Source organism: Thermobia domestica, chromosome 11 (assembly GCF_964235325.1).
Source record: "Thermobia domestica chromosome 11, izTheDome1.hap1.1, whole genome shotgun sequence".
Taxonomy (NCBI): domain Eukaryota; kingdom Metazoa; phylum Arthropoda; class Insecta; order Zygentoma; family Lepismatidae; genus Thermobia; species Thermobia domestica.
Window position 1 is genome coordinate 13,423,895 of NC_137464.1, and position 14,949 is coordinate 13,438,843.

General features: G+C 37.0%; 1 protein-coding gene across 2 annotated transcripts in view; it reads left to right on the forward strand.

Moving 5' to 3' along the window:
- LOC145663902 (RNA-binding protein 34-like) overlaps positions 1–14,949 on the forward strand; it is a 59,237-nt gene that overhangs the window by 37,208 nt on the left and 7,080 nt on the right. For both annotated transcript variants that reach the window (XM_081730079.1, XM_081730080.1), the window contains exons 4-5: positions 2,185–2,369; positions 13,319–13,437. In XM_081730079.1, the coding sequence (XP_081586205.1) occupies positions 2,185–2,369; positions 13,319–13,437 (304 nt within the window). The remainder of the gene's footprint in view (positions 1–2,184; positions 2,370–13,318; positions 13,438–14,949) is intronic.

Sequence of the window (14,949 nt, forward strand, 5' to 3'; positions counted from 1 at the left end):
TTGGGAAAAAAAAAACTAAAATAATCTTAATTTTGTATCCAATTAAGTGTAATTCAGAAGTAGTACAAATTTCACACTACAGTATACAGAAAGCTTACTTCAGGTGATGTCTTTGTGCAGATGCAAGCGGTTCATTGTCATTTAATTAAGGCGAACGTTTGGAAGAACTTTTTCTACGCATCTTCCGCGTAATATAAGAGGAGACTGAACTTTTCCAACATTTACTTCATATATAATCAAATGTGTGTCCTGGCTTTGATTTTTGATGCCAATTGGCCTAAAGTTACAATGATCTATTTAACTGAAAAGTTATCTCCTTGAAACCAAAACAGCTTTGATTAAAGTAAAGTGATTTAAAACCACCATATGCTCAGCCTTTCTCATATCTAAGTCACTGGAATAACAGGGATCCATAGGATTAAAACAAAAAGAGTACTATTCAATGTTCATAGTGTAAAATGTAGGTAATGGAAGACATATTTCATGTCCAAGTACATAAAGTCTTTGAATCCTGGAAGGTAACTTGCTTATCGAGTTGTTTAAAAGCCTACTCTAACAAAACTTCCCTATTAATCGCTCAGTAATAACCAACGGCGACAGATCAAGGACCAGACATAGGTCTAATCAAGCTAATTCTAAGTCTAGCTTCTGAATGTCGAATCGTCTTCTCTCAGTTTTATTTATGCTAAAACCAAAGTGTTCTGCAATGTCGAAGCTATGTCATAAAGCATGTCTTCCACTACAAAATTCTGGCATGTTATGTAAGTTAACTTAATGGGAACATAAACAAGTGTTGGGTTCTCTGACGTGAACAGCGTGTAATGTGTTGTCTCGAAAGAAGAGCATTTTCCATTAAATATTGCATTGTACAATTTTTTTTGATACAATGTAGAAATTACGAAATAATATAGAAGAGAGCATCCTTTCCAACGGTACCACTTGCTTATATACCAGAAACAGGAAAAACGGTAATTTTTAAAAAAAAAAAAAAAAAAAAAATCAGAATTTTTGCACCCTTCTAATCTGGGCCTGGGTTCACATACGAATTTAAAAATCTCTTGAAAAATACGTTGTTATGTACACAATGTGTATACAAATTTCAAACTGATAGCTTGAAAAGTAAGGGCTGGAAAAAATTTTGAAATTTGCCTTAAGAAAAAAAATAAGAAAAAGTCACGCCCCTCCGCCTCCACTTGGCGCTGCCAAGTTGACCATCCGGTTCCAAAACGCATCTGGGGTGTTCTTTGGTCCATGCTGGACTTGACCAATAAAAAAAAAAACCGGGTTCAGTACGTGTTATATGAGCTTAAGCGTTTATACACAACCCTACTCCATGGTACAGATTCGTACTATAAATCTCCAAAGGATTAAAGTTAGAGACGTGAAGTTTCCTGTGTGGACTTTTCATTGAAAGGAATTAAACACTCGTTTTATCATTTTTAAACGTTTGACCTAGAATAGAAGAAAGAAAAAAAAAAGAGTGGATGATTTATTAAGATGTCTATACGATGTATTCGAATATCTGCGAGACGTCATGTTCACGCGAATTCTATATGAAATGTAAAAGAAAAAATGTGAAATATTGCCGGCAGTAGCACGTTGGTACATTTGCAGATAAAGTGTATGTTCACTTCTCTTCCCCGTTGAGCCTATCCGTCTACATGTACATGACTTTATTCTGCTGTACTAGTTGAAATGCCCCTTCTTCGCACAGGGAGGATAAAACTTAAAAAAATTGGTTTTTAACTAATCATGAAATGCTTCATTACTTTTAAATTCTAAAATTTCTCGACCCACCCTATGGGACTGCGTGGCACACTCGTTGGGAACCACTGTACTTAACGCAGACAGGGACAAGAACTTAGCTTCTAACCGAGTGCGTTTGTTCTAACCATACTGTAATCTTACCAAACAGATAACTGCAAAGGCAGTTAATGTGGTTAGTGATGAACAGTTTACGTCCTTCACAAAAACACGACTCAGTTGGGGAAACACATTTAGTTTAAAATAAATAACCATAAATAATAAAATAGGTATTCAAAAGCGTAATCATATTTATAGGCACCATAAACGCACAGTCTCTATGTAACTTGAAAGCGTGTTTTGAACGTAGAAAGTAAATAAGCTTTTAGGTAAAACTCTGATTCTATTTATAACATATTAATTTAGTATTTTTTGTTTCAGGCGCAAGTTCCAACAGAGCAAGATTAGTATAACAGCGTATGTGAGGTTTGCTAGCAACTCTAGCGCTGAGAAGGCATTAGTAGCAAATGGTAAAATTTTCGAAGGCCACCATCTGCGAGTTGATACAGTCACTAACAAAAATCGTGATACAGAAAAATCAGTATTCGTAGGAAATTTGCCATTTGGTAAGTTTATTTCTTGGTTCTGAAGTCTAGTGCAAAATTACAACTTGGATATTCACTTACTGAGGCTATTGGATACATACGAGTATTTAATATCAAAAAACAATAATCGTACCTCATACCCTAGACATCAGAAACCTAAGCGCATCTGTGGTCCTTTTATCAATGTTTCTTCTACGCTACACTGCCAACTAGAACATGGTATAGGGGAAGCCGCGGTGGCTCAGTGGTAGAGCGTTCACCTCTGATGCTTGGGGTCCCGGGTTCGATCCCAGCCCCCGCCATGTGGACTTTGTGTTGGACAAACACCGTGTGCGTGGGTTTCCTCGGGGTTCTCCCGTTTCCTCACACTTTCTTCATTCCATCATTTCATTCATTACTTATCATCACCGTCTCCTTTAGCCTAACCGGCATAATCGTGGGATGTAAAACTTAAAGATTTCATTTCATTTCATTTTAGGACATGGTATAGGTTTTGTTCTTTCGTGAAAATCCATGCGTCAATATAAAGTCCTACTTTTGTAAAGAGAAAAATATAGTTCAGTCCACACTTTACAAACAGGCTTTTTGCTTAACACACAAAGGGTGACAAATATGAATGACTGAACCGGAACTCAAACCCGGGATCTTCGGCATACCGTGCCGATGCGTTAACCACTACGCAACTCAGTCCGCTTCCCAGAACATCCACATACCCTCCCACTCCTCTCGTATAAAGTTTGTTACGTTACACTCGTGACCTTAGTCCATCGCTGTGTTGTGTTTCTGAGGGATCATCCATGTTAAATCAACCAGAAAAAAAGATTGATTTGAGACTTATGGTTTCAGATTTTGATGTTCCTTGGCATGTTTGTTCCTTTTATAGATTTAAGTAAGCATATTGTTTTTCTCTGTTCCAAGCAGGTTAGGTTTTACAGTCTATTAAAGTTCTTGAAATGTCGATGTTTTTATCAACCGGGCGGAGGAAACGCAGTTTGCTTTTATATATATAAATTTGCACCGAGACTGAACGGGATGGTGATGAATGAAATAGGTGATAATGATGAAATGTTGAAAATGGAAAGAAACAGAAGAACCCCGAGGAAACCAGCCACAAAGTTCACTTGACGCGTTCTGGGATAGAACCAAGGACTCCATGAACCAAGAGTGGGCGCTCTACCACTGCACCATCGCGGCCCGTAAATCTTCCTTATTTATCAATCAGTGTTGATGAATTTTTTTATTACTATACATCCGAATGTAAGGAATCTAGAAAAGAATAAACCAACATATATCTATACATGATCAGAAATAATCCTGAAGTATTTTATATATGTGTTAAAATACTGAGCTCTGCACTGAGGGAATATCTTAAAAAGGGGAAAAGACAATCACTTTTTTTCTTCATTCTTGTTCTAAAAGATACGCTTTATCCATGCAAAAATAAAATAAATGTTTTTTTCACTCCTTTATTATTTTTTCTAATTTCAAATATAAAAATAACTTTACTCACATATTTACTTGAAATAGAAAAATTAAAACTACAGTTGTAATAAAATTATGTTAAAATTTGAATATATTTACAGTGCTTGCTGGAATGGAAAATGCATTATTACAGAGCTTGGTATTAAAATATTTCAAATTTTAAGTAATTATTAGCTCCGGGCGCACCCATACAGGGGCTTATAGTTGTACTTCAGTTGTAGGAATGTGTTTACAGAGGTTGTTCAGTCTACATTTTGCCAATTTCGACTTACCTAAAATTTAGAAGAATCCATGGCGCCAGGTCCGTATGTGCCTGATGTGTTTCCCTTGTTTCCTAACAATAGCCCGACAGCGTAATTTACAGTAATAGGCTTCTCTGAAGAACTGGCAGGAGAATCTTGTCCCATTCCCTTTGCACAGCTTTCCAAAGTCCTTCCACAGTTGTCACACGCCGTTTTCCCAAAGCCCGCTTCAGCAATCCAAATCCACAGTAGTCCATAGGACTTGCGTCTGGAGATTTAACAGGTACCTCATTGAGAGGTATAACCTGTATACCACTTGCTGCCTCCATCTCCCTGTAGAATGCGAGGTATGTGATGAGGCCTTGTCCATGTGAATGTGCATCAGATTGGCGTGATTTCCGTACATTGTTGGAATCTCATGCTCGTAGATCGGCTGCATGATCTGCTTCTGAAAATACTACGAACTTATTTTGCAGTTCTTCGCTACCCTACGAATCTTCAGTTTACCTCGGTAACAGTAGCCAGTAACGACCATGAACCCTTTTGGGAAGGATTCTTTACAGGCACGGACCCACCTTTTGAAGTTCTTGGCGCCTTTCTCTCGGTACATGATGGCTCTCTGTTTGCCGCAGTCGGAAAGATAAATACATGCTTCATCGAGCGTTACGACGTACATCCACCTTTGTTTTGCCAGATGCCGTTCGTACAGCTTTCGGGCGTTACACTTTCGTTCCTTTTGGTGGGCATCCGTGAGAAGATTGCCGCGAGCTTTCATGACTTTTTCCAGCTTGTGTTGATGGTGTAAGGTCCGACTCACAGTCCTCGAAGACACGTCAAGACGATTATCCATACACCTTTGTGTTGGCGGATTTTCTTGCATTGCCATTTTGCGAAGTTTCCTCTGCATAGTGAAGGTGGCCTTGTTGCATTCTCGTTTCTTAGGCAACTTCGTTGGTGAACCAAATGGTGGAGCTTCGTTGCCTTGTACTTTTTAATAACATTTTTTATTCCACTTAAACTGATGTTGCAACCATTCTTCTTGTACTGTTTTCTAATGACAGAAACACTAAACTGGGCGTCATAAAGAGTCGCAACATAGCCTTCCCAAAACCGGCTTAGTTTGGGCGGCATTTTGGTCACAGAGAGGAAACCCACACACTTGGAAACAAATTTAACATAACCCTCACAACAATGGTCCTGTTTTGTGCGTTATTGTCGTCCGTGCGGAAAAACAACTCCGTTCCCAGGAAGCCACTGCACAACACTGCAGGACGCCACGAGCCAGGTCGGGTGAGTCCATTCTGTCCGGGGGAAGGGGGAAGAACGAAATCGGCCAAATGTAGGCTGAACAACCTCTGTATGTGGTATTTCATTTCTTGGTAACTATTGGCCGGATATAAACCAAATATGATGGCCTAGTACCGCATCGTCTAAGGAATAAAGATCCTATATTTGATACCCGAACTCGGTCAGGAACAGGTGCGGCTCAACTTAGCTTATATGTAGTCCTTCGTTTTTAGGTAACTACTAGTCGGATCTGAACGAAATATGGTGAGCAAGTAGCCCATCGTCTAAGGAATGAATATTTCTATATTCGGTGGCTGAGCTCGGCCAGGGACAAGCTCGGTTCGGTAACGGAGGCTGTATTCCATGGGAACTTCTGGGTTCGTTTCATCGACTGTGAAATGTTTTCCAGTGTTTTTAAAAATTAATTGAAAATGTGTCGTACATTCATCAGAGAATTATCTGGTGCATGGTGGTCTTGGTTCGATCCCAGCTCGCGCCAAGTGAACTTTGTGGTGGACAGACACCGTGTGCGTGGGTTTTTTCGGAGTTCTCCCGTTTCCTCCCACTCTTCATTCCACCATTCCTTCATTTATCATCATCGTCGTCTCCTTTAGCGTAACCGGCATTATCGTGGGACGTAGAACTTGTTTGTTGTGTCTACTTGTGATTTTTTTTCTTTTTAAAGTTCATCATGCAAGTCATCTTCAATAATCTTACATATTTGCACTGTGTCTGCTGTTATTCTGTCGATTCTTTATATTCGGTCTAAAGCAATAGATATCAGTAAAAACAAAAGAACTGTTGTGTAAATTCCTTACTCTGCTGTATAATTCATCGATTTTTAAACGAATTTCTTCACAGATTTTTAGTAAAAGCGTCCATTAAATATAATATGACCTTTGGCGCCAGCAAACAGCAAAAGTCATTAATGTTGTAATTTATCTATTAGGCGAGATAATTTTTCTCCAGCGATATTTGCACATGATTTAACACCATTTTCAGGCCTCTTAATGGTTTCTACACTATTATTATTGGCACCCTGTACTTGACTCAGTAGTGTGGTGACTCCAAATTCACCATAAATTCGAATTTCGTGGCCGAACATTTTAACATATTTTTAAAGTTTTCTTTTTCTCTGTTCCACCGAGTAAGTATCAGAAATCAAGGATAATACCATCAAAAAAGTTCCTGACAGACTCCGTTGTGCATTCGTAATTCCTTTCCATTCTGACCTGAACGAGATGCATAAAAGTCGGACAAAGGTAATAAGGTAAATTTCACCTCAATTTGGAAATATAGTCATTAAAGGAAAATCATTTAAATAAAATTTTACTTCCATGTTATATATTTATCAGATTATGATTCGTATTATGAGAAAAATACAGCTCAATTAAAATGAAACTGGCAGAATGCTCGTTCTTCGCACGGAAAGAATAAGTTTTAGGGAAAATATTTGAAAGCTATATACGAGAGAGTATCGTAAAGTTGTAATTATCGTAGTTAAACAATCAGGATACAGGGATTGTTGTGATTTGTAGTTGTTAACCCCTCTCTATGTAGTCACCACCCAGATTTACACATTTATCCCAGCGTTCCTTCACTTTATAATAGAGATGCAAGGGCTCGAAAAAAAAAACGGCTTTTTCTGCTTCGCTTTTTTGCTTGGGAAATTTTGGGCTTTTTTCAAAATTCTGCTTTAAATTAATAAACCAGATTTTGTTTCGCTTCTCTGTAACACAAAAAGTCATTTAATTAGTGGTTGATGCCGATAATAATATAAAACCTCGAAAATAAACCATGAATTTCGAAAAGATATTTCAAACAGTTTTACTTCTCAACATATTCACATTATGAATTCCAAAGGATTAACCAATGTATATAATAAGATTTTTTAACCTCCTATATATAAAAATAAGCAGGATTGGCAAGAACCATGGTTGTTTTTGAAAATGCCAAAAACCCACTTTCTGAGGGGAGTTTAACCTAGGTTTTTTTGGGTTTAGATATTTTGCTTTATGTATTTATATTACATATTGATAGAAATAAGTTTGTTTCGCCTTGGTGTTATTATGCAACAACGGGGTTATGCTGAAAGAGGTCACATAAGCTTAAAGAAGTCCGCTCAGTAAATTTCTTAAATTGGGAAACTCCCGCCCTAGCCATCGGGAAAATCCCGTCATTACTCTAAATGTAAAACAATAACGGAAAAATCCTGTCATTGCTTTGCATGTGAAATTTAAAGGTCAACGTATCATAATCAGTACGCTAAAACTGAGGTATTAGATTACAAATTTAGTACGTACATGTAATTGAAAGTCCAATCTAAGCTAATGTTGGAAGCTACGTAGGCAATCGATAAATTTTGCCAATTTGTGTCAATATATTTAAGCAACCTTGGCTTCTTTATAAAACAACAGGGATTCAGGCATGCAGAAATATACAATTTGGTTTCGTTTCGTATGTTCAGGCGTATTACGTAACATCCTTACGTAATACCGAGGTTATCAAGGAGAAGACTTTCGCTTAAAGTTACATCCGAACCGCTACTTTGTTTACGAATGAAAGAAAGCTTGTGGTTCGACCGAGAATTGAACATGGGACACCTTGATTAAAAGGTGAAAAGGAAATAAAACGAATGCAGATGGTTTGGTGTGTAAAAACGTCACCATGAAGTTCACACGATTCGCATTTTTCGTTCTTTTTGTTTATTTAAAAAAAAAAAAAAAAAACTAGTGTAAACCAGCCAACCCTAAAAGTAAATACTTCTTTTAAAAATATACACAAATAACTAGCAAAATTCTATGTAGTATTTTTACTTCAAAATATTCCATATCCTCTTTTTGGAACAAAATTAAAATATAACATAAGAAAAATACTTAGAGTTATATGATACACTTAAAGGCTGCACATCTAGAACTTTTGGTTTTGTATATTCTTGAAATTCTACAGTGGTAGAGCATTCCCGCGGTGGATCAGTGGTAGAGCATTCAGCTCTGGTGTTTGTGGTCCTCGGTTCGATCCCAGCCTCCGCCAAGTGAACTTTGTGGTGGACGAATACCGTGTGCGTGGGTTTCTTCGGGGTTCTCCCACTTTCTTCATTCCACCATTTCATTCATTACTCATCATCACCGTCTCCTTTAGCCTAACCGGCATAAGCGTGGGACGTAAAACTCAAAGATTTCACTTCATTTTGATTTTTCTAGTTTTATATAACCACCATCACGGTTTACTCAGTCCTCAAGTTTTCTGAATTTTTAACAAGAGGGATTCAACATATGAAGGATGTGAGGCAAGTACGTGGAAACCCAAAATTTACTCTTTTAAGAAATTAATTTTCTGCTGCACAATCCATCTTGAAAGTCGGAAAGCTGATTTTTCACATAAGACTATACATGAAGGATTAAACGAAGTGGTGTGCGTTGCTGTCTATCTGGTGCTGCATAACTTAGCAACTGAAAATTTGTTAGTTACCATGTTCTTGGCTCACACCCTCCGTATCATTACGGAACTCTCCACACCCAACCACAAAAAAAAAAAAAAAAAAAAAAAAAAAAAAAAAAAAACCTACGGAATATATTTAAGTTAAGATAAATACAACTGCACAACAAACATGATTGAGTGAAGCTTTTGCACTTCTATCGGGAAGTCCGGGATTCTACTCAGCATTCGACCATTCTGACAAAGCTTTTCTTCATTCCATCTGTGAAGTAGAAATAGTGCGTGTACTGAGAGTTGGCCGACTTCCTTTCTTATTGTTTTTAAATCGTTATTATTACTAATTACCAGCAGTGACGGTTTTGCGAAGGTTAGGGGGGCGGTCTTCCGGACTGAAACCTGTTCCCCAAAATTACGGAATGTCTAAAACAAACGAAATATCTTAGTTATGACTTTACTCATAAACTTTAAGCTCCCGTCAAATAAAAATTACGAATGATGAGAAAAACTAAACATTAGTAAGGAAAATCCCTCCCAAAATACTTTTGTAAATCCGCCACTGATTCTCAGTATAAAATGATCTTCAAGGTTGTATCCGGAAGATTATCGCTAAATATATAAACGAAACGAAATATTAGTTATGCTTGTACTCATAAACTTCAAGCTCCTCGCAAATAAAATTAGGACATTTTAGAAAACGAAACAATCAGAAAAAAACCCTCCCAAAGTACTTTTCTAAATCCGTTAGTGATTATTTGTATAAATTAATATTCAAGGTTGTATCCGGAAAATTATTGCTAAATCGTTGCACAGCTACAGTATAACAGAAATGTCGAAGTACGGTTTGATGGATACGTATATTGAAAAACGTACGGTTTGACGGAAGTTTAACTTTTGCGCTAGAAGCTAGAGTGCTAAGCTCTTAGAAAGGAAATACGGATGACAAACTAAAATGATCTAGAGAAGAAGAAAAAAATGTCGATAACTCAAAAGTTAAAATAAAGTTAAATAGCCTCTAAAATTGCCCTCAAATACTATATTCTTCATCTTAGCTTTAATTCGTAAAACATGTGCTCCATCCATCTTGATGCCTGAATTTTAGAGCGAAATATGGCATTTAGGTCATGGAATTCTTATCTAACTATAGAATATACTATAAGAAAGCTATTTAGATAGAAAAATCATGAAAATGAAAAAAAGCCAAAATTTCCAAAATTCTCGTTTTTTTTTCTAAAAAAGCTGGCTTTTTATGTGAAAAAAAAACATAGATTCAAAAAAGCCGGCTTTTTTGCATCTCTACTTTATAAATACCGTCATTGTAGAAGTCTTGCACATTGTGCTTTAAACCACTCTTCCACCTCGTGAATGACGTCATCTGTGTTGTCAAAATGGCGGTCACCTAACGGATTCTTCATTTGGGGAATCTGGAAATGTCACTGGGTGCGAGGTTGGGAGAATAAGGTAGATGCTGCGGTACCTGGAAGCCAGACGCTCTTGCTTTGTCGACAGCAACTTGAGATAAATGACTTGAAAAAGATGAAAGGTGTCATCAAACGAGGAATCTAGTGCGAAGATACCTTAGACATATGAAGTTTGTCATGGATAATTTTCCACACAGTACCATAACAACTGAAACCAGTCTCATTCATAATCGTTTGGATGGACACACGTTTATCTTCGAGAATTAAACACTCCACTTTTTTCACAATGGCCGCATCATCCGTCAGAGATGTTCTTCAGGTCTTGGGTCGTCAGCGATAGTCTTCCAGATCTTACACTTTTGGCACACTCTGTAAAAAAATTTTTAAAAAAGCTTATTTTCTTAACATCTTATACACAAAAACAAAACATAGCACTGACAAAATTTTGATCATCATATCTTGTGTTAAAACTTCCCTGTGGTAAAACTTTACGATATCTCCTCGTACAATATTTTTCTGGTTTCAAATACTTGTCAATTCCTGTTCGAATTTCCTGAACTTAACGCTCACAAGTGCTCACGAAATTGCTCCTAAATAATTTTTCACTACGTCCAAGCCGAGTCAAGTCGTTTTCTCGCATCCGGAAATAATGAATTCACTTAAAATTTACAGGAATCGTTAGGCAAATTTTAGTCACTTCCGTCATCCCGAAATATATATTTTTAAAGGCGTCTATTTTGTTATTTAATCAGAGTATCTATCGATCACGAAAGTCATGAAAAAGCCACGAAATCAGAAAACGGTCATGAAAGTCAAGAAAAAGTCACGAAATTTAACTTTTAGGTCACGATTTTTTAAAAATTTGTACAAATATAAGTATAGACGGGAAAATTTTGTTCTATAAAAGGTCAAAATTCACCACCAAGAATGTCTATACTCGGCTTTAGACGCTACCAAATCGCAAACAAAGCACGCTTCTGTCGCATGCATGAAAATTTGGCCCAATTCGCACCCAAATTCACTCTTAAAAATGTTACTAAATTTTTTGGGGGGTTTGGGAAAGAGAAGGTCACGAAATGTCATTTTGGAATTTTAGTAGACACCCTGTTTAAGTTGTAGAATTGCTTTCTTACACCCGAAATCGGAAGATTCTCAGTTTCGCGGAAATTGTTACACAAAACGTATATCACTCAAGTTGAATTTTCCAAGAGCAGGTAAGTGTTTTCCCAGTGTAGGTAATTGTCCAAATTATTTTTTTCTATAAGATATTCATAACACGTGCGTCAATATAGTACATAATTTTTATGATTGTAGGGTGAATGTTTCAAAAGAAATTCGTAATAATGGGAAAATTTTCAATAAACGCCTCAGAGTAAAGTCACTCAAAGGTCTGTCTTTAAAAAGAAATTCCCTAGACCAAGAAGAGGTTTATCCTTTTCTGCCCTTTTGTATCTCATTTCAGACATTTCTATCTTATTCGTGGTCTAGAGTCTGAAGAAACCTTTAGAAAATTTCAGTCGCCCAAACGCCCAACTGTTCTGGAACAGATAAAAACAGTCCAAGCCCGCTTTTGCTCATTAGATTTAATTTTTGGGGCGATTCAATGAGCACATTTGAACAAAATTTTAAAGTTCTACACTCAAGAGTTCCAAAGATTTGGTAGAAGTTGGAGGTAAGCTTTAAGACTACCTTTTTCCCTGCAGTAGTGCCATTTCATAATACTCTAAATAACTCGCGACCTAGGGTTTGAGAAGAACATTTGTACAAAATTTCAAGTTTTTATACCCAAGAGTTCCGAAGATCTGGTAAAAGTCGAAAATGTTCAAGGGCCCTTTTGGCCCTTCTTTTCTTCTGGACAACGGCAAAAAATATTAGTCTTCCTTTCCCAGTATACGGCCCTATTAAAAAAGAACAAGCCTTATTTAAGGAAAACACTTATACAAAATTTCAAGATACAGTCTTAAGTTTTCCTTTCTATAGGTTTACAGTTGCTATTTTGTATGTAATACTACTTATAAATTGTTGCAATATGGTGCATAAGTTCATTAGTATTAATAGTATATATAAAACATAAAGGTACGGCAAAATTTTAGGAGTGGATTCCTTATGGGTAGATAAGAAAAAAAAGTTCATATAACCATATGTCGGGAAATGCATCGTTACAATTTTGGTATAATTCCACTGATACGCATTTTCACGGTGAACGCAGAGCCAAGGGGAATGCATCCGGAATGTGGGTTTCCAGGAATTCTCGATAGGTATTTCCCATCAGCCTCTGCGGGACTGTGTGGACCCAGTAAAGTGTCACAGATAATACCGCACCACACACTGAGAGCAAACTGTTGTTGATGTTACTTTGGACTGATCGCATGAGGATTATCGTCCGTTGAAACATGTACATTATGGTAATTGAAGATACCTTCTCATGTGAACTAAGCCTCATTTATAAACACTACCTAGGTATTGTAGATGGGAAAATGAGATTAACGGCACACTACTGGAGATATCACTCGCAAGAGCGTACTCGTGGAAGATAGTCGGCTGCTGACAAAGACTGCACTCGCTGCAAGTGATATGGATACAGCCTCGTTCGACTACATACACGCCATATCTGCATAGGGTTTACACGTAATTCATCCTTACGGAAGACATTGATACCAAAATTATATTCTTACTTTATTAGGAACTGAGCCATTGAGGTTTAAATTGAGTCACGTTGAGGGACGTTCAGAATGTGACTATTTCACACTGTCAGATGGCTCAATGGCCACAACTCTGTAACGATGCATTTCCCGACATATGGTCATATGAACTTCTTTTTACTTGTCTATCCATAAGAAATCCACCCCAGAAATTTTGCCGCACCTTTTTGTTACACCCGATATATATATATATAATATTATTAACGCTGTATAATTATTTCTTTCAGTCTACCCTATGCATTTTAGAATTAAGTATACCTTTCACTCTTTACAAACCAAATTGGTCCTCCTCTTTCGAAATGAAACGCAACTTTTTACCAATTGTGAGATGGTGGAAGGTGATAAATTAGTAAAACAAAGGTAAAAATAAGTAAATAAAAATACATATCGTTTATTTCCAGAGGTGGAGGATGAGGAGTTATGGAAGCTTTTCAGCAACTGTGGAGATGTGGAATCCGTGAGAGTGATTCGGGATAAACTCACAAACCTGGGAAAAGGATTTGCATATGTTAATTTCAAAGTATGTATAATATTCCTTCATACCTGTGTAGCTAGTACAATTTAGATTAAAGAATAAGTCTTGTCATGGTTATCTAAATAATGTAAAGACATGTTGTTTGGAACACATAATCTGTGTCAGGTAATGCGATACCATTGATAAGGAGGTTCAGACCGTGTAGAACTGTTAAGTCGAGCAAACTCTATGCAGTTAGACGTTGAAAACAAAGTACAAGAACTGCGAAAGAAAAGTAAAATTTCGTTATGTGTATTAGTTTCATAAAGAAACTAGCACATTCCGTGGAATTTAGATATTGACATTATAGTAGTACAAGAATTGAAACAAAACTGTTAGGGAGGGGGAAAGGGAGAAGAAGAATAAATAACCAAAAATTATATTTAAAGTTTTAGGTGTTATTAATTTCTTAAGTAGTTTGTATCGATATGTAACAGAACATTCAATTGTAATTTCATGTAATCGGTATATATAGACTGTGTATATTGTTAGGGTTCACGAAACAGGAGGAATTAAAACAATAGAAATTGAAAAAAAATATTAAAATGTGACATAAACATTTGTAGGAAGGTTTATATATATTTCTTACTTTGTAACTAAACAGTCAATTTTAATATTAAAAGTAACCTGAAAAGAGAACAAGACGAGGTATGGTCAGCTATAAAGGGAGGAAAAGGAGTCAGATTTTAAAAGGGAAAATTTATCTTAAAGTTGTAACCGTCCTGAGTTCGGGTCACTGTTCAGGCGAACATTTATTTGTAATCAATCCGTGTAATCTGGTCGCTGTCCGTGGCTCGTGGTACTGCTAATAAGTATCTTCCTGATACTTTAACTTACCTGGACAGGACGATGAAGGACCTCTCCAAGAAAAGGTTACAAACTGTTTCCAAATCGCTCGTCGGTCTCAATAATGAGATGAGCATTAGGCGCCGAGAGGTTCGGTGTCTCGTCTCGAAAACCTCACGGACGATCAGATGGTCATCCAGACCATAACGCACACAAACATCACTCATGCAAACAACGAAAACACACTGGATTAAATGACACTATACTTATTTATTAGAGCACTATTATATATATATATATATAAATAACGAAAAGAAATGCATACAACACTGAACACTGAGGATGTATAACAATTTTAGTCGCTGAAATCACGCTTTGCCCTTTTCGGGCAATATAGCCCTTTACATATATATGATTATAATTCAGATATCACTACAAATGCTTCTCACACACCATTGACACACTTGGGGGGTTAGCACTGGGGAAAAGTTATCTGGATCGTCCCACGATGAATCCAGTTGTTACGCTGAACAGTCATGCAGCGTAAAGGTGAATCTTTAGCAAGTTAAAAAAAGAAGATCTCCACAGTGGAATACTGATATTGGAGGGCGCGTATATAACTTTTTAAACGCACAAGGTCTGCGGACCTGGGATTTCACTAGTTGGGGCTAGCCGTAAGAAATCGTCCTTCACCGGCTAAATAGCTTGTGCCCCTTCACAAAAAGTCGTATC